The sequence below is a fragment of the Asterias amurensis genome, chromosome 6, assembly GCF_032118995.1.
Source record: "Asterias amurensis chromosome 6, ASM3211899v1".
Lineage (NCBI taxonomy): Eukaryota > Metazoa > Echinodermata > Asteroidea > Forcipulatida > Asteriidae > Asterias > Asterias amurensis.
The window spans coordinates 1695085-1722431 of NC_092653.1; the positions used below are offsets into that span (position 1 = coordinate 1695085).

The 27347-nt window shown below is 39.9% G+C and overlaps 1 protein-coding gene across 1 annotated transcript; it reads right to left on the reverse strand.

Annotated features, from left to right (window-relative positions):
* Nucleotides 1-312: 312 nt before the first annotated feature.
* On the reverse strand, nucleotides 313-27157 carry LOC139938750 (uncharacterized). The gene is made up of 5 exons (XM_071934369.1): nucleotides 27106-27157; nucleotides 10282-10592; nucleotides 8690-10164; nucleotides 8501-8594; nucleotides 313-8253 (listed from the first exon to the last, which is right to left on the reverse strand). Exons 2-5 carry the CDS (start codon nucleotides 10556-10558, stop codon nucleotides 2681-2683), a joined length of 7419 nt encoding a protein of 2472 aa, XP_071790470.1. The 5' UTR covers nucleotides 10559-10592; nucleotides 27106-27157; the 3' UTR covers nucleotides 313-2680.
* Nucleotides 27158-27347: the final 190 nt, after the last annotated feature.

Consider the following 27347-nt stretch of genomic DNA (forward strand, 5'->3'; position numbering starts at 1 on the left):
GATTTAAATAATACCAAGGGTTGCAATTGCAAAGATATAGAGGGTTGTCGCCTCAGTACAGTCAACATGAACAATACCTGAGGCTAACAAGGGTAGATGATAATTGAGTGAAGTAAACTGCAATGTAAGTGTTTTTAAGGGGCCATGAAAATACCAAGTGTGTTATAAAGTTAATATTAACCAATTTAAATATTTGAGGAAAAAAAATTAAAGGATGGAAATTGTAAATAAAAAATTGTTTGTAAACAAATATATGGAACAAAAAGTGTGACAGGTTTGGATTTATTTTCAGCAAGAGTTAAATTATGTGTACCCACAGTTATCAATGAAACCTTTAAACTCTCACCATAAAATGGGTCAAATAATTACAGATGCTGGTTAGATTGTGAACAATTGTTTTCACACCAACCCCGAGAGTTAAATTCACAACATGCATGATATAGCATTCACAAACTAGAATTTGTTACAGGTTTTATACATAGCTGCAGTGTTATCATGGCGCAGTCATCTTTAGATTCCATTCCAACCTGTGGGTGTAGCAGATAGTCTGACCCCTCTTCTAGAGTCTTTTTGTAAACAAGGACTCTGACATGCATGACATGTTTGCCAAAGCTGGTTGCAGCTTAATAAATATCAATTGTTTTAAATGTTGGCTTTGTGAAGTCATGAGACAGCTTAATAAAGTTGCCTCTGGCAGTACTGAACCCATTGTTAGTGGGCCCTGAACCACGTGACCACAGTGCCAGTGTACTTGTTAATTTAAATCCAGATTTTGAAGATGCAGAGTTTGCAGAGAATCACATTTAAGTGCTTACAATACTTCTTCTTTGATGGCAAGGTTTGAAATGACTTTTCACCCACTTAAACTACAAAATTAGACCTATCAGTATATAAGTTTAGAATCAGGTTTAACAGATGTACAAAATGTAGCCTGTTATTTATAAAGAATATAAAAGCGAGGTACTGTATAAATAGTTCTCTCAACATGGGTTTTTATTAGTCTATCATAACCAAAAATGTATTAATTGGGATAGTTGCCCCTAAAATAATAAAGTTAAATGGTAACAATATCCAAGTAAAACCAAAAGGATTTATTTGTTGAGGATGCCCAATGCAGAATCTATTTTGTTTTATTGAATAAATCAAACTTATTCGAAAACAAAAATTTAAAAAAAGTTATATTCTTTTTCAAATTCCTACCTTAAGAAGAGTTTCGCTCATGTGACCTAGTCCTTGCTTTTCGAATTACAAACCTATAAAAACTCATAGTCTCATATCATATGATAAAATAAAATTATAGACATAACAAACGTACCATTATTACAGTACCAGTAGGGTCTAACAATGAAGCTTACAACTTGATGCTTTATGGTACAGTGTACTAAAGTATCATTTTTGTAATACATGTACAAAACAAAGCACAAAGTATGCAATTATATTATGCACAGAATCATGTTCGTACAATACGTGTACATCAAACTTGTATAAACTGAACCCTTGATAAAAAAATGTTTATGCTAGGACTTCTTCTAAGTTCTAGAAACTAGAAGTATGTTAGGTCATACACCAGAACCTTGTCATACTTGTCATGTCATGATCTACGGTATAACCATGGAGGTAGAAATAGATTTATATTAATCAATATAAGTATAAACCACAATTACTTAGTCACTTTTGGTCACTTTAATTTTGAACCATATCAGTGGTAGACCTAAAAAGTTGATGGTGTGAGAAACAAGAAAAAAGTAGCATCTGCCACATAAAGTTTTAAAAATGTACAACTACCATGTATGATTGTAAGCTATTCTATTTACGTCCACGTCATTGCTGATTAGTGGCATACAATTACAGACACAATCGAATCAAGACAATGTAACCATTGATGGGCTTTATCCATAGAGCTACATCTAGACTCCAGTCTAGACCAGGAATAAGAAATGATTGTATTTTTTGTAAAACAGTCATGACAGTCCTCGATCATCATGACCTTGGCAATGTTTCTCTGTTTTGTAACAGAAAAAATTGTCTTACTTTTGTCATGGAGGTCCTCCATGCTTTTGTCGAAGTATTTATCAGCACAAATCGGAGTCACTGGTGGGAAGTTTTGGTTGTTATTTCCGATCCCTCGAGGGTGACTGATGGATGCGGGAGGGTCACTGATCCGTGTTGCAACTTCTCGACACTGACCTTGTCAATGTCAGTCTTCCGACGCCGGCCCTACAGAGTTAGACGGGCAAACCTAAAAAAAAACAGTAATTTTATCGCGAAAAAATGTCGCCTTTGGAGTTTGTCTTTAACTACTGTGTCTTGGCACATTCACTTTAGCTAAAGATTACGTTAATTCGTCTATGCCAGAACTATTTATTCTATCAAGCAGCTCTTTCTCGGTCACTCCTGCCACATTCATTTTGCAAACCGATCGATCGTGTACGAACGTTGAACGTTGTTTACTTTTGTGAGCGAGGTGCCAAATTTTTCCCACAGTCCTTTGCTCGCACATGCGCAATTGTTCAAAATTGCTATCTTAAATAAGGTCTATGTTGGGTAAGTTAGATTTACGTGTATTAACGCCGCGTCGACCATTACTCGTCCTAAACTAAGGACTATCCATGCAATTTGTATAACTCATAGGACTAGTTCTAAGTTAGGACTAGTCCTAACTCTTTGTGAAATCGGCCCCTCATCTCTTCGCGATAGATGTACATACGATACAGATCTCCTTTAAGACCTCTACAGATCTGGTCAGAATGTACATGTGGTTACCTTGAAGCACAACTTTCTTGAATCGAAAATCTCTCGTTCTCAACATTTCCCAACCATCAAGCAATCCTGGAGATACAAACGTGTCCTCTTTCCCGCCAAAAACTGTAATGCTGCACTCCAATGGTTTCCGCAGCTTGGTTGGGTATGCCTTACACATGCCAATTGCAGCTTCTATGCAGGGTATCAACCTACGCATAAGAGGTAGGTTGGAGAGAGTAGTGCTGTCCAGAAAACTAAATTTCACATTCTCTTCCTTCAGCACTTTCAGAACAATTAGTGGACTCGACTGCAACGTCTTCTTGATTCTTTCAAATGTTCCGGGAGATATTTGCAGCTCTTCTGGGTGAGGGTATGGCACTGTTGGTGCGTACCATGAACTGATGAACAAATGTTTGGGGCTCAATCTGTCTTCGGCCACAAGAAGATGTGCAACTTCGAAGGCGATCAAGCTACCCATACTATGACCGAAAAATACAAAAGGCGTACCACGTAGTTTAGTCACTAAGTTGTCACGTATCAGTCGTGTGATCTCACTCAGGTTGTTTAAAGGTTGCTCGTCTTCTCGACCTTCCCAACCTGGTAGCTGAATCATTAATACCTGAATGCCATATCGAATCAAGTGTCCAACCCAGGAAGCGTACAGCGATGGTCCTGCACCATTTGACGGGAAACAGACAAGCTTTACTGCAACAGATGAGGGTGCTTTGCCCTCAACGACTACAATCCTCGGGGTAGATGCTGGTTCTCTGACGTCACTTTTCACACTTTCATCAATTCCATCTGCGGCCTTTGTGAAAATACATTGTGTTATGTTCTTTGCAAGTTTTTCGATTGTGTTCTTATCATTCAGGAAGTCGACCACTCCCACGTTGACCTCAAACTGTTGGTTGACCAGTTGGCTGAACTCTGAAGCCTGAAGTGAGTCCAGACCTAAAGAGATGGGCGACGCGTCATATGGTACAGTATCTGTTAGCCCAAGATGTTGGCTCAAGAGCTCGGCCAACTTATTCGTAACCTTCTCGCGAGCTTTAGGAACCGGGAGCTTCAGAACAACTTGTCGTAGTGTGCTTTCGGCCACTGTCAGATAAACATCTCGATCATGAAAGATATCTTTCATCATAGACACTGTTCCTTGTGTTTCCTTGAAGTGCTTCAGCATGAGACCACGATGTCTCTTGGCGTACAACTTGCGATCAAAGTAGCCTGAAACACCGAGTTGGGATACCTTGGATAATAACGCACAACCAATAGCACCAAGGACATCATTCGGAGTCATGCTGTCCATACCGTTCTTTGCCCAAAACTGAACCAGATTCTCCCGCACTGCAAAGCCAACATTGCTGATGACTCCTGCTTGTATTGCAGTTGCTGGTAAACCTCGTGTGTGCCGATAATGTGACAATGCATTCAGGAAGACATTGGCCGAGCAGTAGCTTGCTTGGCCGGCATTACATATGAGAGATACAATCGAGGAGATCATAAGAAATCTATCAAGCTTTATGCCTAACTTTTCAGTCACCTGGTGTAAAAGCAAAGCTCCATAGGCTTTTGGCGCCATCACACTGTTCCACGATTCAGTGGTGAGATTATAAAGAAAACTATCACTGAATACAGCAGCACAGTGAAATATACATTTTAAGGTTGGCCAGTTATCAGACCCTTCTTGCATTTTCTTCAACTCCCTCTCGACATCAGTGGCGTTGGAAATATCCATTTGGATGTGCTGAACATTAGCACCTGCTGCAGCAGCTTGTTGGATAACTTCCTTGATCTCATCATTCATTGGTCGCCTGGAACCAATGTAGATATATCGAGCTCCTCTGGCCACCAACCACTCCAACAACTTGAGACCAAACCCACTGGTACCTCCAGTAATGAAGTATGCAGATCCTTCATCAGCAATGAAACCATCTTGCTCAAGAGACAGGGGAAGAAGAACTTCATTTTCTCTTACTTCAAATATTTCTTCTTCTGGAATGGGTGTGTTTGATGCAGCAAGAGATGAAAAGTCTTTGACGTTTTCAAGGTTACATGACAAATGACCCACGGTGGTTGGATCAAACATCTTCCAAAGATCAGACAAAGCTTGTGACATCTCATCGGCTGATAAACCCTCAACTACCGCCTGGACTTTGGGATCAAACATCATCATTTTCATTTGTGGTGGGAGAGTTGGAAGATGGGGTAGTTTTCTCTGTTGAGTCCCTTCTATTATCACAACAGTGGCGTTTCGTTTGAGCTTCGGTAACAACGACTTCAGGGATCTGTCCAGTCTTGATGAACTAGTACACAGAAACAGTACATCGATCGACGACTCGTTTACGCTGTTGGAGCCTCTCGCTATGGCACTTGGGTGTTTTGTGTCATGGTCATCACTTAGAATAACCGTTTCACCTCCTAATGCACGTGCTAAACGCTCTGCAGCTAAAATACTACCGTAAATTACATCTATCTTGAAACCCATTCGCAAGCTAGAAGACACTGGTACAAGCTGATTGAACAAGAGAGCATACGGTAGAAAATCTTTAACAACACTGACAGCTTCACTGCTAGTCAAGAAACTTGGAACTTCTGTCACATCAGAGAACTTTGATTTCATTTTTGACAACATCTTTTGACAAGTGGTCAGCCTTACGAAGATGGTACCATTTTGGGCAATATCTGACGTGTTCACCACTTTTCCTGCATATACGCACACAAACGACGGAGAACCACTTGTGACGTCCGACTCTTGAGCAGAGTAAACAGTAAAGGCTTCAACCTTAACGGTGAGTGATTCTTCGTCAATTTTATTAGCCTTCGATGGAGAATTTTTGACGAAGATGTGGCTGTTACCAGAGAATGTTTTGGCCTCTAAGGACCAGTCAGGTGTCGAGACAATGCTTGGACTATCTGAGATGTTTTCCATATGAATCCGGGGGAATAGAATTTGACATGACGTTTCCCTTGCACTTCCTGTTTCTTTCTCTCGAGATGTAATACTTCGGACAACTAGGATGTTTTCGTCACATAGAAGAGAATCAGCACGCTGGATTATTTCCCTTGAAATATTAGCACAGTCTTCACTATCTCCTGTGATCGGTAAGTCGATTAAACTTCCACATAGAGAGGGTTCCTCGTGTGCCAAGGTCATCAAAAGAGCTGTAGTAACTGAAGCAAAAGGATAAACATCATCTCCTTCATTGTAGTATGCTCCCCTTGTCACCAACAGTAATTGCAATTGCATTCTTTCATTTGTCTGCCTGATGCCATTAAAAACATCACACCAAGTCAACGGAATCTCTTGCAACTTCTCAAATTGGTTCTGCGACATAACATACTTTGTATTCAAGTCGATGCCAAGAGCTTCTGATGAGGTTCTCATAAGAATGAAGATTGTGTCAGAGTCTTGATATTTAGAGAGGGCTTCCAGTACCTTCTTTGTTATTTCCGTTTTACCTGCAATGACGGTAAGATCGATGCCGTCTTCTTCCAACAGGCGTATCAAGGATAAACTTGTATTCGTGCCGTCAGAAAATATGACTATCTTCTTGTTGAGGGAAGCCGTTGGTTCCGTTGAAGTGGTTTTCAGAAACCCGAGGTTTTTAAAGGATGTACTCCACACCTGATGCTGTGTCTTTTTGGCTTGAATTGTTTCAAACACAAGCTCCTTCACTGAGCAAAAGACCTTCCTCGTTTCGCTGTCTGCCACATCAATGTCACAAAAAGACTGTTGGTTAGTGTGATTCACCCTCATGTGGATGATGACACGTGGTGGCGTTTCTGAATGGAGAACGAACCGAGTTATACTTTTGGGAACGTGGTATATGGATTGCCATGTTTCGCCGGACAAATGTTGTTTCATTTGAGCTATTTTCAAGAGAAGAACAGCGAAAGACTGTAAAATGCTGTCCATAAAGGCTGGATGGTATACGTAACGATGAAACTCTCTTTGCACACTGGAAGGAGCTTCAGCAATTACTAAAGCCTCTTGGCAATCCTCTGAATGGGAAAAAGCTACCATTCCTCTGAATGTCGGTCCAAGCTGAAAGCCACACTTAAGAGCCAAACTATAGAAATCTTTAAGTGGAAGAGTATGAATACACTTTTTGGAGAGACTATCAACATCTATGCTATCTGCAGAGGCTAGTTGTGCACTATTATCATCTACATGCCGAGTAATGTTGAGATGGCAATGCTGTATCCACTTCTTGGTTGATTCTTCGTGACTTCTGAGTGTGAACAAATACTCATCTGATGTCTTCTCCTCTACAGTTGTCTCCAAACAACCTTCGCAATCCTGTGAGAACATGAAACGGTCAAACGACAAATCAGACAGTACCATTGGATAACAGTTGTTAAACAACGATCTAGCTGCTGCAAGGGCCGTCTCTGTGTAGGCAGCAGCTGGGACAACTACTGCACCTTGCAGTACATGGTCTTTCACCCAAGGAACTCTAGACGCATTCAGGTTAGCCCGCCATATCTTCACCAGGGAGTCCTTCAAGTAGAATGTCTTGCTTTGCTTACCAAGTAGAACATGTTCACCTGCTTCTATCGGAAACAAATAGCTCTTTATTGCCTCTTGCGTCATACATGAGCATTTCTCTCGTTGCCAGGGGTAGTGTGGAATCGATACAACGCGGCGATAGGGTGGTTTGAACAAATGTCGAAAGTCAACCTTTATACCGTTAACATGAAGCTTCATCTGAGACATTAGAAGGTTCTCTGAACCTGCCGCTATCTTACTGGTATCTCGTGGTCTCACTAATGACCCGGTAGAGATAAACTTGCCATCTGCATTCTGCATCTCTGTGAATGTCTCTCGAAGAGCAGGAAGCAGCGATGGGTGGGGACCGACTTCGACGAAAACACGGTAGCCATCTCTTGCGAGTTTCTGAGTGGCTTCCATGAACGAGACTTGTTGACGTACATTTTGAAACCAGTACTCTGGTGAGTTGGCTTCTTCGACCGTTAGGTAGCGACCAGTAACGGTCGACATCATGGGCAATGTTGTACTCTCACCCACTACTTTTTTAGTGATGAGCAATTTACCAACTTTATGGATGAATGGCTTCTTGACCACATCTTGCTGTCTGCTGTGGAATGCATTATTGACTTTAAGTACAACACATTTTACATTATCAGACTGAAGATCATTAACAAAACCCTCGACAGACGAGCCGTCGCCAGAAAATACAACCTGAGTTGGGCTATTAACAGCTGCTACATCCAGCAGCTTTCCATACTTGTTGTTCTTAGCTAGCTGTAGGGTGTCTTCAACACGGTGCAAGACGGCTACCATCTTGCCTGAACCGCTGGTCTTCTGTAGTTCCCTCCCTCTACGGTAGATGAGCTTTACTGCCTGCTCCAAGCTGAGTAATCCTGCTGCATAGGCAGCTGCAACCTCTCCAACACTGTGTCCAACCACTACGTTGGGTACCAGACCACGCTGCCTCCAAAGATCCACAAGTCCGATGGCTACTGCGCAAAGACATGGCTGGCTGATTTCTGTTTGGGTAAAACATCGTAAAAACTCTTTTATAGAAAGCATGCAGGGTTATTACAGTGAATTATTGAATCAACGAAGATTTCTGCAATTCATGATTCATGTCGGAGAAAACCGAATGCAACACTTTGCAAGAAGTATAGATTCTTGTAATTGTTGTCCATTTCAGAGATCGAAACAAGAACAATCAGACGAAATTGTTCAGCATGGAGTCAAATTGGCGATAAAATAAACGAAATATATATCCACCTGTTTTGTTAATCTGTTCTTGGCTCGTTTCCGTTGTGAGCATGGCAACCAACGACCACTTAGTTCCACACTTTCGAAGTATGTCATCGATACTCTACAATGAAAACAAATGCAAAGATCGAATTGTTTATTTGGAGAAAAGCATTATCAGTTCCAAAAACGGTTTCCATAACGTGTTCTCAAAGTTACCTGAATCTTTGATGCGAAGACAGGCTGCGTGTGCATGAGTTCCCTGGCCACGCCCCACCACTGTGTTCCCATACCAGAGAACACGAATACAATCTGCTGCTTGGTGTCTGAAGTTGCTGAAGCTATGCCTTCCACGTATCGAGCTTTGTCTTGAGGAACGTTGTCCAGTTTGTGCTGTAGTTGTTCAAGAGCATCCTCCCTCGATCGAACAATGAATCCAATACGGTTGGTGTGGTGATGGGATCGAACAGCTGCAGTGTAAAGTGCAGCTTTGAAAACGTTCTCGTTTTCGTTGATATCTGTGTCTTCCAACAAGTACTTAGTCCAGTCTCGTATTTTCTGGTGAACAGCTTCTTGGTTAGCTGCAGATAGAAGAAGACAGCTCATCAGGTCATCGTGATCTGTCAAGCTCTTGAAGTCATTTGGTGCAGATTGTGACCTCTCCAGTACAATGTTTGCGTTGGCTCCACCGAAACCAAAGGAGCTGCAGCAGGCAAGGGTTCGTTTCCCTTCTTTCGGCCAACAGGTCAACGTCTTTGGAATATGAATCTGAAGAGTTTCGAGGTCCAAGTTTTCGTTTAGGGTTTGAAAATGGACAACACGCGGGATCTGTCTCTGATGTAGACTCAGTGCTACTTTGATTATTCCAGCCACTCCTGCTGCACCCTCTGTATGACCCAGATTGGATTTAACAGAACCGATGTAGAGTGGAGGATGTTGAGGACCACGATGGCTTCCCATGACCTCACCCAACGCACCAGCCTCTGTCTTATCACCAACTCTTGTTCCAGTACCATGGGCCTCTGCATACACTATCTCTGAGGGGTGCACTCTGGCGTTGCGGCAAGCACTCTTCACCAGGTGAACTTGTGCTTCGTAACTGGGGTTTGCAATTCCCGGAGTACGTCCATCGTTACTGAGTGTACCTCCTCGTATGACTGCGTAAACACGATCTCCGTCCCTCAAGGCGTCACTCAAGAGTTTCAGGACAACCACACCAGCCCCTTCGCTTCGAGAATAACCGTCAGCTGATTGATCAAAACTTTTGCATTTCCCATCTCCTGAGAGCATTCCCGCCTGACAAAAGCCAATTGTAGCCGTAGGCATCAGTATCAAATTGACCCCACCAGCTAATGCAATAGGAATCGACTTTTGCTTCAATGCATCGCATGCTAAGTAGATCGAGTAGAGAGAGGACGAACAAGCAGTGTCCACTGAGAAACTTGGTCCACGCAGATCGAACTCATAGGAGATACGGTTGGACACCATGCATGAGTTAGTGCCTGAGTTGCTGTACTGGTTCACGTTGTGGTACGGTGTACCTGTTAATGAGGTGTACTCCTGTGCTGTGACGCCCATGTACACACCGGTCTGAGATCCTCGTAATGCTGAAGCGGGTATCCCAGCATTCTCCAAAGCCTCCCACGTGACTTCAAGAAGCAATCTGACTTGAGGGTCGAGATGGGCTGCTTCATCTAATGCATCAAATAATAAGCAACAACGTAACGATCTAAATCACATAATGGCTTTTAAAAGTACCGTAGTTGTTTCGGTGACACTGAGTTTGGCAAAATGTATATTTCTAAACTTACCTGGTGGCATCTTAAAGAACTGTCTGTCAAACATGTATGGATCCTGCGAGATATATCCACCATTTTGAATGTACATTTTTCCTGCTGTTTTCTCTCCCGGACTCAGGAAGTAGCTGGTGTCGAAACGTTCAGGTGGTGTCGGTGTTGTGCAATCCAGGCCTTCCACCAACATCCTCCAGAAATGTTTGACGCTGTCGACTCCATTGCCATAGCGACATCCGATGCCCACTATGGCCACTTTTTGATTTGCGTTTGTGATTTGACATTGTGCTTCCATATTTGCATCACTCTGTGGTTCCAGGCCTTTTGGTCTGAAGGAAATGTAAAACATGTTATACATATTGACGGAAGTATAACCTGTCTTAAAGACCTGGACACTATTGGTACTTGTCAAAGACCAGTCTTCGCACTTGGTGTATCTCAACATTACATAATATAAAACAAACCTGTGAAATTTTGAGCTCAATCGGTCGTCGAAGTTGCGAAATAATAATGAAAGAAAAAACACCCTTGTCACACGAAGTTTTGCGCTTTCAGATGCTTGACTTCGAGACCTCAAGCTTTAAATCTGAGGTCTTAAAATCAAATTCGATGAAAATTACCTCTTTCTCGAAAACAACATTACTTCAGAGGGAGCTGTTTCTCACAATGTTCTATACTATCAACCTCTCCCCATTACTCGTTACCAAGTAAGGTTTTATGCTAATACTTATTTTGAGTAATTACCAATAGTGTCCACTGCTTTTCAGCCAGTGCAATGAGCCAAGTGTCACGTCCAAAAGGATTCACATTTGACGTACTATTATTTCTGGGTTTTGTTTAACTTTGCAAAGCCTATAGTGAGTTTACAATCTCATTGATGCCTTAGACTGGACCATTCCACATAATTTGTGACCCACTCTGTGAAAATAAGTCAGATGTCGCCCAAATGCATTATTGTGTAATGGGCGTTTTAATGTGGAAAATATAGACAAATTTAGAAACTTTAGAACATTATTTGTAGGCAATAAAGCTATGAATACAACAATTTTGTGATCATACTTTAGTCGTTTAAAAAAAAAATTGATATACTGGCTAAATTCAAACGGGAGTAACTCAGCAACGCGATACACCCCAAAGCTTAGACAATTATACCAAATAAATGTTGCTGGTGTGTTCTTTCCAGCCATCCATATAACTCAATTCTTTAACTAGTCAACATCTGACTCGTTTTCACAAAGCGGGTCACATTTAAGGGGGTTGGAAAGGGGCGGGGTCAGTTACCAGGTTTGTGGTTATGGGCTGGGGATTTTTTTTTTTTTCACACAGCGTATATATGATCTGTGCCACATACGGAAGCGTAGTGCCACTACGACATAAGAATCTCGCTTTTATCGTGTATGTACACAATTCAATTCAATTTTTTTTTTCAAAATTGGTTAATTTATTTTCATATAAAAATACAACACCAAATAATAAGTCACAGACTAATGGCATTTGGTTAACAATAAAATTACATCAAAAATACATGTACAAGTAGATATGTTAATACAATAGTATTAAAAATATTACTAGTAAGAGTTAAACAGACAAACAGGAATTGGGAAAACAGCCATAGACAGGATGGGGGGATTTGTGGACACAAAATTAAAACAAAACAGCAGGGAGTTCTAAACAAAACAGCAACATTCAGTTATAGGCAAGGGAGATTTGGACACAACAGGAGCACAAAAGAAATAACATGGAGCTGTTATCATGAACTGATTGAGTTAAGCATCTGGAGCATTGAGGGGACAGGCGAGTTTTTGTATCTTGGAGTTTTGTATCTGAAGGTGTTCCAATTGCCTGGTGTTTCTTAAAGTATGCTCTGATAAATAGTTAGATTGACGTTCTGGGGGAGGAGGTGGGCGCGATGATTATCAGAAGTGAGCAGTGACTTGGCAAATTTCAGAACTAGGTGGTTACGCATTTCGTTCAATAATTCAAGTCTAAAAAAAAATTCAAGTGATCTAGATAAGACAAAAAATTCGGATAAGCAATAATACGCAAAGCCCTTTTTTGAACTTTTTCAATGTTATAAGCTTGTAGTTCAGTGATTCCTGACGATCACAAAGCAACACGGGATTCGAGTAATGGGCGAATGTATAGTTTATAAATAACAATGAGGTCATTGGCTTGAACTTTATCTTTCTTTAATTTACTTAGTATGTAAAGTCGTCGTGAAGCCATACTGACTATCTGTTGAACTTGTTGGTCCCATTTGAGATTATTTTGAATGGTAATCCCAAGTGAACGGTAATCCAATGTACTTATTCAATTTTGTTAATGTACGTTTACTCTCTAAATGTAATAGAGTGAAAAGCACCACTCTTTACATTTCGAGAAGTTGTCCCTCATATGGCTCTTTAAAAACAGTGGTGGTTATTTCACTCTTTTAAAGGAGTTTCACTCCAAGACAGAGTGAAAAATCACTAAAAAAACATGCAAACTTCAATCTAAAAGAGTGGAAGACCACTTGAAAAAGAGTTGACCCTCATATGGCTCTTTAAAAAGAGTGGTGGTTATTTCACTCGGTCTCTACGACCATCTAAACATATCAAATAATAACCGTTGCAAACGAATGCACTGTAAAAAATGCTAACGCGTAACGCGTTTATGAAATAAACACTGTGTTTAAAACCAAAACATTGTGTGATCAACCTAAACACATCAAGTGATAATAAATTAAACAGGTGTGTTTATTTGCTGCTTCGCTGAATGTGTTTAAAAATATGATGTTTTTATCATCAACTATTTTTAAATTCCTGATCTCAACATCTAAGTAATTCAGCACGAATGTATTTTAAAAGTCGTCAAAAGGTTGACAGTGCTAAATATCCTAAATTAGTAGCGTTAATTAGGCTGCTGATAATTTTGTGAGAACACATGTAAACGCCGAATAAACACAATGCTGCATAATAAACATGGACTAAACACGACGGTGTGTTTAAGGCACCGTGACGTAGAAGCGTCAAGAAAACTGTCAACCAATGAGATTTCACCAAAGAAAAATAGCCGCGCGGCGGCAGGAATGGAAAAGGCGGTCATCCTTTGTACTGCATTTTCCGTCGAGGATCAGCGAGCTCGTAACTTAGACCCCCGACTGCGGTAGACAAATTCAGGTAAGTCAACAATTCTGAGGCCCAGAACAAAACTAATTTAGACTCATGGTAGGCTATTAAAATTATACTTAAAAACTCATGGCAGTCTGGTGTTACTAACGAACGTTTTGTGCAATTTTTCTTTTTACATTTAGGCCTACAATACTGAAATAGTTCAGCCTTGTTTGTACGATACACGTACACTGTATGAAACGATACCCTAGTGTGCACTCCGTACATTTAAAATAATATTTTTTACGAAATGAAAACAGTGATTTTTAACCCCGGCGTAGTCGGACCAACAGTAGGACCAAAATGTACAAACAACCAATGATAAGTTTAATTATAATGTGTAGACAGTTTCAACAATAAATTTGACATTTTTTACCTGAAATATTAGAGCAATTTGCGTTGTTATTTCCCACTTGAAATGTAAATGCGAGGTCGTTCCCTCATGGCAGTGTGTGCAACGCATCACGTATTCCCCGGTGACTATACAGCTACATCACCCGCGTCGCATCCGGCCGTACATGTACATTGACAGATTTCATTCGCAATTTTCCCGCGCATGTTTTTCATGATTTTAGTGATACTTCTCACCCCACTACAAGTATAACTGAAAGATTATTCCATCAGCATTCAGAATTATTTGGGTTTTGAGTAATTCAACCTTGAAAAACCCCGAAATATTGATGAAAATCAGACACTGTTTTTCGAACTTCGATAAACATTCCACTGAATTAAAAACATGGCAGCGTGCCAACGATCGCCATAGCATGGCTCTCTATGTGTGCCGTGTACACTGTGTATACGACCTATATTCAGGCCAGACTGCAGTGATTAATCAATACTCTCCTCATCTTTGAATCAAGTTCAAGGTCTTTTTGAGTGTGAAGTATCAGCAAACTTCACTATGATTCAAGTGGACAATACCACATTTCACTATAAAAAGAGTTGCTTGCCTTAATTATGGCTCTTTGTAAGAGTGGTATGGCGGACAAAAGTTTTACATTTAGAGAATACACAGCTAAACCATCTGACTGACACTAAATATTATATATTATTTTTTCATGGTATAGAGTTGGGATATTCATAATTTAATGTCCAACCTTTTGGGGTGTGTTTTTAGGAGGAGTTAAACTGAACAGCGTGCAGTGCTGTTCTTGAGGAGGATGGTACCAGGATAGATGATGATCAGGTACTTATGGCCGTCCAGTCACAAACGCTGATTCTCCTGAGGTGGTGAGGAATGTACTTCAGTGGCATCTCAACAATTTGATTCTTGCAAACTCAATGAGGGGGACTGCCAGATTATTACGTCTCATTCTGAAAGCAGTGCGTTAACTTCATCACTTGACAAATCTCCTATCAGCTGGTCTTGTAAGTACTAAGATTATATAGATGTAATTTTGCATCAGGGTATAGTGAGTATTAATTTGGTTTACCCTACACCTATGTGTGATAGCACCGTATATGTACTCGGTGCTTTCCCGAGTCATGTGAAAAATAACAGTGGGTACTTCAAACAATTAAATAGATGTACTTTTGCATCAATGTATGGCAAAATTACAATTATATTTAATAGAGCAGATGTGCTCATGATTATTATGTCATGCGTGTGACTTCGGTGGTTGAATCTAGCAATGTCAGCAAGTGGGCATTTCTGAAGACTATTATGTTTTTAAGAAAGATTTGTTTTTATAAATACACAGAAAGATACAAAATATTGTTTTCCTCTGAATCATTGTTTATTAATTATAAACTGTTAAACATAACTGTTAATCAGCAAAAAGATAAACCAGCGTGTCCATCATCCTTTAAATCCAATTGAGGGGACATACATTTATTCCAATGTAAAATAAACTAATATTTTGTTGTTATTTGTTTTGCGGAACTATAAGGGCCCTCTGCAGATGCTTGATGTGATGGTAACACAAAGTTTGGCCGCGGGAAAGGCACCAAGTCCAGAAGCTTTGTTACAGTACATGAGGTAGTTATTCCTGGACGATACTTATTTTAAACCTGTGAGCTCTTGAAGCATACCGATGGTGACTAACATGCAGCATATGAATCAGCCACCAACTCCCTTTAATCCATTAATATCGGTTTGTAGCGAATTGGGCGAGGGCCTACCGCTAACCTTAAAATGTTTAAGATTATTCATAGCGAGTTTGTGGATTTCGCTGTGATCTTATAAAGAAGAGTGACCCTATAGTAGTACAAATAGCGGTCAAGACACAATAATTTTTGCTGGCTGTAAACGAGGGGGGTTCTATAATATGGAAAGATAATAAACACAGGCGTCCAATTACTTCTATACATACATGGACCTCTGCATTTTTGACTTATGCAGCAGTGTATTTGCGAGCTCATCTCCATAGAACGCACAGAATTATTGAAATATTGTCAGATTGTACGCACAGAGAGCAGCAGCTCGTCCAATAAGGAGGGATGGCGCACTTTTAGAATGAGGCAGCAATTAACACCAGTTAGATCATGGGCATCAATAATTTACGATGAATTATGGGCATTGCACGTCACAGCACCATGTGTTAATCAAGCTCTAGAACAAAGTGTACATAAAGAATAGAAGGGTAATAGCAAGTTTCATTATGACCTTTCGGAATGATTGATCATTATTAGGCACTAAATGGCCAGCTTCCATAAATCAAGTGGTAGCCTATTGCATAATATTAAAATTAAAGACCTTTGTATCTTCTTCCATTGGTACATACGTATCTGGTATTCCATATGTTTAATGAATAGGGTATAGATGGCTTTAGCTTTCGATCCAAACCGGACCTAGTTCAGAGGCATAAAACAAGTACAAACAAATACATATCCATTTATAGAAAAAGAGAGGGGAAATGGGTTAAAGGAAGAAAGAAGCGGGAAAGAAAGAAGCGGGAAAATAACAGCCAATCAAAGTTTCTATCTCAGAAACATTTGGTGGCTATGAACCAATACGAGTAAAGTGGCAAGGCCAAAGGATGTTTCGTATGAAAGGATGGATTACTGGTACTGGACCATAAAAGTTGTAAATGCATTGTTCGTTAACAATGCAGGGAAACATGAAAGGGTAGAATTAGAGAACAAGTTGCATCATGATGCAACTAACAATGGTCAATTAATAGAGAAAAGCAAGATCAAAGGTACGATGGTATTAAAAATAGGTATGAGGGACCTGTGGAAAAAAGAAGGGGGGTTACTTACATGAGATAGTTATAGTAACAAATAAATAGGAACAACTTTGAAAAAAAATAATTTATACTTGAGTTACAGAATATAAACAACATTATAGTTCTCAGGCAGAAGTGAAGTGGGGGTAATGGGAAGTTATTTAACACCAGTGTTTATGTTTAGTCCAAAGGGTTTGACTGTCTTGAGTTGGTGAATCCAGTGTGATTCTCTATGCTTGCAGTTATATTTCATATGTTCATAAATTGCACAATTGGGAGGATCCCACGGGTAGTTTCATTGTTTCTAAGATGAAAGAGGATTGTAGACGCTTGGACCCTCGGCAAGATTCAAGATGTTCCATTACATTTCCAGTGCTGAGCAGTCTGGTGAGTATTTTACCGCCAGTCTGCAAAACATTGAATTATTGGGTCCTGGGGCGAATTAGAATAAATCTGCTTTATCTTGTATGTATAAAGAGTTACACGGTTCAATGGTTCGGCGGGAAAATTGAATAGGACTGGGTGCGGTACCCAGGGTAAGGCTTATCTGGCTATGCTATCAATACACACGTTAAAGTTTTGTTAATTTAGTCTGTTCTTAGTCGTTATATAGTTTAAGTATCGTCGGTAACAGTAGCAGCTACCATAGCTTAGCAGGGAGGTCAGTACTAGCTTGAGCCTGAAAGCGTTGATTTGCATAGATCAGGTGTACGTTTCCAATATCGGTTGGTTTTTCGTATCTGGCGGTCAACACAGCACTGATGTTCCATGGCAATGACACGTTGTGTCGTAAAAATGTCGGTACAACATGTAACGGACAATGTGTGCGGGCTAAACCGTAAAGCTTACGTATATGAAAAACAAAGTCGCATGATTAAAAATTATCAGTTGATCCGGTTATTCAAGTTACAGGGTGTAATTATTGTCAGTGAAGACAAAATTTCGGTGGTTACAAAAAGTAACAAAAATTATAATGTGGGACTAAACGTAATAGAGTATGTACATGAGATGAGAAGACGCATGATTAAAAATGATCGAGTAATCCGGTTATTCAAGTTACAGGGTGTAATTATTGTCAGTGAAGACAAACATTCGTAAAGTGGCTATACAAAAAATAACAAACATCATTATGTTGGACTAAAACGTAAGTGAGTATGTACATGAGATGAGAAGACGCATGATTAAAAATTATCAGTTGATCCGGTGTTTTCACGTTACATGTGTAATTATTGGCAGTGAAGACAACAATTCGTAAAGTGGTTACAAAAAGTAACAAACATAATGTTGGATTATAATGTAACAGAGCATACACATGAAATGACAAGATGCATGATTAAAAATAGGTTCAATTACAGGGTGTAATTTTTACAGTGAAGACAAAAATGTACGATGCAAACGTAGAAGAGTGTGAAGATGAAAAGAGAAGATGAATGATTAAAAAGGGATCAGTTGATCCGGTTGCAGCATATCTTGCACACATCTTCATCCGGTTGCAGCATAGCTTGCAGACATACCATATTTGACATATATGACCTTTATTAAAGTAGCATAATTAATGTTTAAAGTATAATCAGCAGATGAAGCTCTGCTATTAAAAGCAGCATTCTTGGTTGCCCTTTTCGGTTATTCTGAGGGTGGGTGAGTTTACAACTCATGCTGGCAAATTCCCGGGCGTTGCGTATTGGTGATATCTCCTTTAATCAGGAAGGGAATTTGCAAGTAGTTCTAAGATATTCAAAAACGGATCAAGTGGGTAAAGTTCAATCATTTCTATTGACAGGAATGCCAATACTTCACTGTTTGTACATTGAGGGGGGACCCTATGTCAGCCAGACAAGTTAATCACATCTTAAATGGATTAAGGCCATCAGGTAAACCCCACACCCTTTTTCAGTTCATAGTTGCACGATATGTTTGGGGTTCGGAAGGAACAAATCAAAAGTATGGGGAGATGGAAGTCTGGAGCACTTGAATCCTACATTAGGCCAGACTTAATGTTTTCAATTGTCTAAAAGGGGTTAGCTGGACGGCTGGGACTAGGCTCAGGAGATACCTGGCAAAAGGCGAGGTCCCGACGACAATAGTGTTACATCTAAGGACCAAAGATATCTTGAAGGAAAATTCGGGACAGATAAGACATAGGGTAACAGGGAGCCTAAAGATGTTCATCAATCCGAAGCAAGAACCTGGGTACCGGGACAGTATCATTCGCCACAGCAGCGGCACGGTGGTGGTACAGTGACATGGAAAGGCGTGTCTGGGGCACGCCTGGACGGCTGGTACTAGGCTCAGGAGATACCTGGCAAAAGGCGAGGCCCCAACGACAATAGTGTTATATCTAGGGACCAAAGATATCTTGAAGTAAAATTCGGGACAGAGTAGACATAGGGTAAAGAGAGCCTAAAGGTAATTAGGAATATCCTACCCAACACACGGTTAATTTGGTCAGACATTTTGTTAAGGGCGAAGTATCAAGGTAAAGTTAAAAGAGGGCAGACAAACGCTGTACTTGGGATTTAAATATGTATGCAAAGAAGATGCTTCGGGAGATGCAAAACGCACCTGTTATAAAACACCCCCATCTCATTAACCCTTCCCGGAAGGTGCGTACTGGCAAGACATGATTCATTGGTTCCATCAAAATGTATCAGACGGGTTGAGGTTCTCCACTACACACTCGGACAAAATTAAAAAAAAAAAAAAAGGGGGGGGGGTGTTTGGGCAAATTTCTATATCAAAATTTGCTTTGGCGGTAAGTTTAGGTTGTTCCTATAAACAAGAAGCTAATAGGCATGGTAGCCTGTGAGGAAGTGGTAAATTAATTTATGTGAATTGAGATGGATAAATGTGGTGGTAATAAATTGATGTGATTGTATATTAAGAAGTAAATTAATTTGGTACCTTCTTGGCAACTCGCTGGAAGTGGGAACCTCATTGACCCGGAGTTTTCTCCAGTCAATGAGTGCATTTATAATTATAATAATTGTAATTGGTCTGGTACCTTCTTTGGCAAATCGCCGAGAAGTGGGAACCTTTGCGGATTGGAAATTTACCGTTCGCAAAGTGAGGAATTGGGAACCTTTGCGAATTGGCCGCAAAGTGTATTTATAATTGGAACTGGTATACTTCTTTATGAGTGGATATCACTGGATGGAATTAAATAAAGGGGAATCCCTTATATTATTATGAATTTGCGTTTTACCACGGAATTCAGAGAACGGAATAAATTAACTCTTGGCAGAGTTCACTACAACAACAAATCCTTGTGTCTGTGTGTATATTTATCAGGTGGTAATGGTAAACCAAGAGAAAGACATTCAGTATCCACATAAGCCAACTAAACTATATGGAGTATTTCGAGGTTTATCAATGCCATCCTAAAAGCCTGATCAGTGCATTAGCAATGTTCTCTCTCAGGGCCCAGAGATGTGTGGAGAGGAGACAATGAAACAAGTTTTAGTGTTGATGTTAATGCAGTTAGTTTTTACCTTGTTCTAATTTGTATTTTCCCAACAGGATGCTGCTGAAACTGATAAACTAACAATGACAAAACCCCTGGACTCGCCCAGCCTTGTAATTTATGTACATAACAACGAAGTTCAGCAGATTGTGGGGACACCATTAGAGTGGTCTCTAAACCCAAGACTGCGGTAGATTGCGTCATTCTTCTACTTGGTGTTTATTATACGTTTGATTTGGATAACCCAAAGATTTTCTCCCAGGGATATTAGGCTTTCTCCAACGGTTCATTGTTGGAGACAAATACACTGGTCAAGCAGGTTTAAGTAAATTCTGCACAAAGTTTCAAGCCTTGGCAAGTACTTAAATTATCATTACAGAACCTTGGCCTTTTTGTAAATCCCAGCACTGTTTACCGACCTACACATCGTGGTAAAAAAGCTGGTCGCCGTAGAACTGTTCATAAACCCCCCGTACCCGAAGTTACACTCCCATCTGTTCCAGTACCAGTGACTCCAGCCAAATCTCAACTCAGCCTTTGTGTTATAAACACACAGTCCATCTGTAACAAGTATGACGATTTTGCTGATTTTGTTCTGCAAAAAGATCTGGACCTTGTTGCCGTTTCAGAAACATGGCTGAGACCAGACGACAACTTAACATGTCGTCAGTGTACCCCTGCTGGCTACTACTTTCATCACATCCCAAGACCTCACAAGACTGGTGGAGGAGTTGCAATACTGTACAGATCTACTTTATCCGTCTCTGTGAAAAGTAATGACGTCCAGTACACAACTTTTGAATCTCTTCATGCTGAAGTTTCCGGAAACTCTAAATCTGTTCGCCTTGTTATTGTATACAGACCTGAGAGGGATTCAAACGGCCAACATGTGACTTTCTCAAGTTTTCTAAGGGAGTTTGAGAATTTGATTTTGGAATATCTGCTTCATCCATCGGAAATCATCATCACAGGCGACTTTAACATTCATGTTGATGACATCCACAACACCAATGCAAACCAGTTTAAGCATCTACTTCAGGCTTTTGGTCTTACCCAGCATATCAAGGAGCCGACTCATCGTCTCGGTCATTGCCTAGACCTTGTCATAACTCGTGAAATCTCCCCACCAATTGTCTCAAACTTTGTTATTCTACCTGGATTATCAGACCATTATGCAGTCATGTGTAATTGAGTCTGTGCAAGCCCAAAGTCCCAACCGTTACTATAAAGAGCCGACAATGGAAACATGTTAATCCTACCGAAGTGTTCCGCGACATAGGCTCCCATTTAGCAAATCTAGAAGTTGATCACGACTGCTTGGATTCCTATGTCAGCCAATATGAGAGTACAGTCAGTGACATCTTGGATAAATACGCACCTTGGAAAACGAGATCAGTCAAGGTCCGAACTGAAGTCTCCTGGTTCAATGATGATATTCGTACAGCGAGAAAGATCTGTCGTCAACTGGAGCGGAAGTGGCGGAAAAATGGCAAATTGGCAATTCAACGACAAGAATATCGCAACCAATGTAAAGTAGTTAGGAATTTGATCAACCAGGCAAAGATCATCCATTATTCATCTCAAGTACAAGAATCCTCAGGAGATCAAAAGAAGCTTTTCAAGATAGTTGGTAAGTTGTTGCTCAAACCCAAAACCCCTGTCCTTCCATCCACTTACAATGACCAGGACTTAGCAAATGAGTTCCAGAAATTCTTTGTCACCAAGATTTCAGACATCCGCTCATCATTTTCATCAGTCCCTTACAACGTGCCGCAGACATTGCCACAACTTCAACCAGAGTGTAGACTATCTGTGTTTGAGCCTGCGACTGTTGCTGAGATTCAAAGGGTTATTATGAAATCTTCAAAATCCTGTGAGCTGGATCCAGTGTCAACATCCATGATAAAGCAAAACATCGATATTTTTGTACCCTACATCACTAAGCTTGTAAACGAATCCCTCAGTTCCGGTTGTTTCCCCGATAGCCTCAAAGTTTCCTACATCAGGCCGCTCATCAAGAAACCAAACCTGGACAAGGAGATATTCAAAAACTACAGACCGGTTGCAAACTTAAAATATCTTGGAAAAGTCATCGAACGAGTAGTTTCATCACGTATTTCTGATCACATTCATACTTTAAACCTGTCCGACGTGTTCCAGTCAGCATACAAGCCTTTCCATGGGACCGAGGCTGCACTAGTCCGTGTGAGCAACGATATTCTCTCTGCAATGGACAATGGTAACCAACAGCACTAGTCCTGCTAGACTTGAGTGCTGCTTTTGACACTGTCGATCACAACATCCTTCTCTCTCGGCTCCAGAATCACCTTGGCATAGAGGACACAGCCCTAGCATGGTGCAAATCGTATCTCTACAATAGAACTCAGCATGTATGTATTGGCACCGCGATATCCGACCCTGTTGTTTTGAACTACTCTGTGCCACAGGGGTCGGTACTCGGCCCGCAGTGGTTTACGCTATACACTTTACCGATTCGTGACATCATCCTGAAATTTAATCTGAATTACCATGTGTACGCAGACGACACTCAGCTATACATCACGTTTAAATCTTCTCAAGAAAACGCCAATGCATCTATTGCAAGACTTGAGAAATGCATCCAAGAGATTCGACGTTGGACACAACAAAACTTCCTGAAGTTAAATGATGATAAGACAGAGTTCCTTCTATTTGGGTCACGTCAACAGTTAACTAAGGTTTCAGTGCCATACATCTCCATCGGTGATGCTCGGATAGCTCCCTCGCTGAAAGCTCGGAACTTAGGGGTTATTTTTGATTCATCGATGACACTTCAGCCACACATCAACAACATTGTTCGTTTATCATCATATCACATCAGGAATATAGGTAAGATTCGCAAGTACTTGGACAAAAGTGCCACTGAAAAGGTCATTCACGCATTTGTTACTTCTCGTCTTGACAACGGCAATGCTCTTCTCTACAGTCTTCCTAACAACCAGATTTCCCGACTTCAACGGCTCCAAAATACTGCTGCCCGCATTGTGACACTGTCTAGAAAATCCTGTTCTATCACCCCCATTCTGAAACAACTACACTGGCTGCCTATCTCTCAACGAATCATCTTCAAGCTGATGCTCATTGTCCACAAAGCTCTTAATGGCAAGGCTCCCCACTATATTTCTGAACTGCTTCACGTTTACACTCCATCAAGGAATCTTCGATCAAGTTCTATGCTTCTCCTCATTGAACCCAAGTCTCGACACTCATGGGGTGACAGGTCTTTTTCTGTAGCCGCGCCACGCATCTGGAACTCTCTACCACTTAATCTTCGATCTTGTGTTTGTACTGCAAAATTCAAGTCTCTTCTCAAAACTTATCTTATGTCACAGGTTTTCAATGACTAATTTTGTTGTGTCTGTTTTTCTTTGTGTTGTGTTTTGTTTTTGTTTTGTTTTTGGTTTTACTGCGCCTTGAACACCCAGCAGGGTGGATATGTGCGCATTACAAGTCTTATTATTATTATTATTAAATAAGTCAAACATCATCTTGTCACAATTCGGTCTATATTCGTTTAAAATAGTTTCCTGAAAAATTAAACATTAGGTTATGGATAAAAGTTTCGCAGTTGTTAATCAGGAGTTTAACAAAATAATATGTTCACATACTGTCGCGATAAGATCCCCCTCCCCCAAAATGAACTGAAACCAATACGTGAGGCGTTCTGGCAAATGAGACAAAACTGGGCAGATGTCAAATTTTAGGTTTCAGGCTTTTATGGCAGAGAACAAAATTATCCTTACAATGCTGTTTATTGAATTTGAATCGGACATTTCATTGACAAGATGTGGCTTTTTGAAGTTTGAAAATTCGGCATGTCCAAAAAAAGGAAAATGCTGAAAAGGGGGCTTTTAAGTTCGGGACTGTTTTGTAGTCCTTAGTGCATACTGTTTTAAAATAATTGCAAAAATACACCCCACAACTTTAATGATGTTTCTATGAAATGTATGTAGTAGATATATCAAAGATTACAAAAACTCAGTGGATCTGAAATTTGGACTTTAATTTGGAGCAAAACTTAGCGAAAAGAAGATACTAATCTCTTAAGAAAAACATTTAAAGGTGATTATAATAATGCAAAAAATAGTTAAAGGCCTGACGTTTCGACCCTAGCAGAGTCTTTCTCGAAGGCTAAATGACCATATTATTAAGTGATTATAATAAGTTAACAAAATATAAATGGGTCTTTCCAGCAAGTTGAGGAACACAATTTTTTTGTCAGTAGGGCAGAGTTTTAGTTGTTATAGAAGGATATTATAAGAAGCAAAAAAAAAACAATTACAAAAAAAAATCGTGTATAGTGCTATTTATTTTTTCAATTTTAGCACTGGTTACTCAAAGATGTTTGTCAGTATTTAGGCAGAGATTTTGTGAAGTTTTGTGGTTTCTCAGAAGTACTAAACAAGAATAAAACTGTTTGTTCCATTTAAAGTCACCTTGAAGTGGTACTTTTTTTAAATAAAGCTTTTGTCACTAAAACATGTGTTTTTATGAGAGGAATGTGAATAAAAAAATAACTAAGGTTTAAAAATCTTAGTTTTGATTGTATTTACAAATTTACGAGTAGGCCCCGACCCGAGAGGGCGCTGTTCGTGACGTATTTCAAGGCGCGATATTTGGAGAGACAATTTGTAGTCGGGCCCCCGTACATTACGTCTGGGAACATGGCACATCAAAACAAATTTAGACACGATTTTACACACATACGTACATTGAAACTTTAACATGTTGAACGCCTAGTGGTTTTTACAAAAGCTATTGCTGCTATTTTTATTTAACTATGCGACTTTTTAGTGACCAAATGGGTTGTAAGATGTGGGTCTGCCTACGTATTATTATAGAAATACAGCCACGGAGCAGACTGCACGCACGCACTATGGCTGCTGTATAATGTGCGGACGGTCACGTAGGACCTGCACGCACGGTGAATCGCATGCGGTACCAACAAAAAATCGTGTCACTTGGCAAAAGCTAAAAACATACCCTCAAAGTTCAAACTTTAACCCGAATTTTTTCACGTTTAGCAAATGCTCCTCTGAGTTCGTCACGTCTTTTAGATACCTTCTTCGACTTCCCACTAGCTAGAAAAAATTGTTGGGACGGCGTCGTGTTTAAAGCCATTGGACCCTTTCGGTACAGAAAAAAAAAAGTTCACAGATTTACAAATAATTTACAGGGTTTATAGAAGGTAATGATGAAAGACTTCTCTTGAAATATTAGTCCATGAAATGCTTTACTTTTTGAGAAAACGGTAAAACAATATAAATTCTCGTTAACGAGAATTACGGATTTGTTATAAACACATGTCATGACACGGCGAAACGCGCGAAAACAGGAGTGGGTTTTCCCGTTATTTTCTCCCGACTCCGATGTCCGATTGAGCCTAAATTTCCACAGGATTGTTATTTTATATATAAGTTGTGATACACGAAGTGTGGGACTTGGACAATACTGTTTACCGAAAGTGTACAATGGCTTTAAGAATGGCTCTTCTCGTCATGTCAAATGAGTTGTGTATCCAGGATTCGAAGCACGACGGCTCTTAAGTGTTCGCTGCAGCGCTGAAAAAGACGTCGGACCGGACCACTTTGCTCTAGTTAATCTGACTTTCGCAGCCCACAACCGCCTATACTTGGGATCTACAGGAAACAGATGAAGACTGACCCCATCTTTAGTTGTTTTGCTGCATCCAGCAGCAATACACCTGGTCGGCATTGCCGGAAAAATGCCAGAAAAAAAACCTTTTTCGCAACGTACAAACTCAGTCACGTCTTAGAATTACATGTACTTTTGCACGTGTGTTTATATACGCATCGAGGGGGGTCTATGTTTGATCGAGGCAAAGTCTTCCTTTTCCTACGTCACAAAAGGGGTAGGCGGAGTCAACCCTCCAGTCACTTAATTAATTTTTTTAACATATAAATCGTGACAAACCATTACTCAAAAAACTGTTTTATTGTTAATAAACATATACTCTTATGTTTAAAAGAAAAAAACAATCCTATTTCCAGTGCCTTTAACTTTGGTGATGTAACAAGAGGAACTGAATTTTGATGTTATAATTAAACACATGTTGAGAATTTAAACACTTGAAATAATAATAAATGGCGTTTGACGTTGAAGTGTCACAGGCAATAAACGTGTTATTGTGTTTATTATTTAAACGGATTGACGTGTTTACTTGTTTAATACGTGTTTATTGTTTTAACATTGTTGGTATTTAAATTTTAAACACTTGACGTGTGTACAAGATAACACACTGTTCTGTTTTAATTTTAAACACCGTCGGTGTGTTGAATTTGAACACAGAAAATGATTATAATTTAAACGTGTACACATAATAAACGGCGTTTATAGGTATTTTAAAAGTGTCACAGATGGGTGTTTATTTATGTGTTTAAAACCTAAACACTTGTTTTTAGATTGTGGGTCTTCAAAGACCGTTGGACATTGATTGTAGGCTGGTATTTGGTACTGAATTTTGCCAAACTTAGAAAATATACGAATATTTTTCACCCCATTCACCCAAAGATAGCCTTCTGCTACTGGTGTGTCTGCTACAGACTCACATCGCGGGCCTCAGCTCTATCTCTCTTAAAATCGTTGCCTTCTCTCGGAAGATCAATGTTTGTTCTGAATAAAATTGTACTGATTTCGCCCGCAATCACTCTAATATTTTTCATTTACAATAAAAAACATTAGCACATTCCCTAAATTCCTGGAAATAATAAAGAAAAAACATTAACTTTGCAACCTTCTCTCAGGGAGACAAAGCTCGACAAATTGAGGAACAAATGAGTTTAATTTAAAAGCACCACAATTACATCGTGTCGTCCATTGCTATCCTGCAAAAGTTTTGCTAAGCATTGATTGTATCACATAATTACTAAAACTTTAATTGAAAGGAAAAAACGGCAGTCAATAACACTGTAGGTCTGGAGATAAACATTTTGTATTTTAACATTTCATTTTTAGTACCCGTAGTGGCCTTGATAAACAGTCCTCAACAAAGAAATGAAAATCTTACCTCAAGTTCAGAAGTTTATTGCTCAATGTTTGGACATACCTCTGAGGCCGTGGTTGTCTGAAACCTTTCTGGCTTCGTCATCGAAACTTCAGCTTTTCCCAGCTAGCATCAAATGACACACGTGACCAAACCGGCTTTTTGGTATTGGACACACACATCTGCCCCATTTACATATCGTTTAATCTCAGTCTGACACTGTGGAATTCCCCCCTCCCCCCAAAAAAAAAAAAAAAAAAATAATA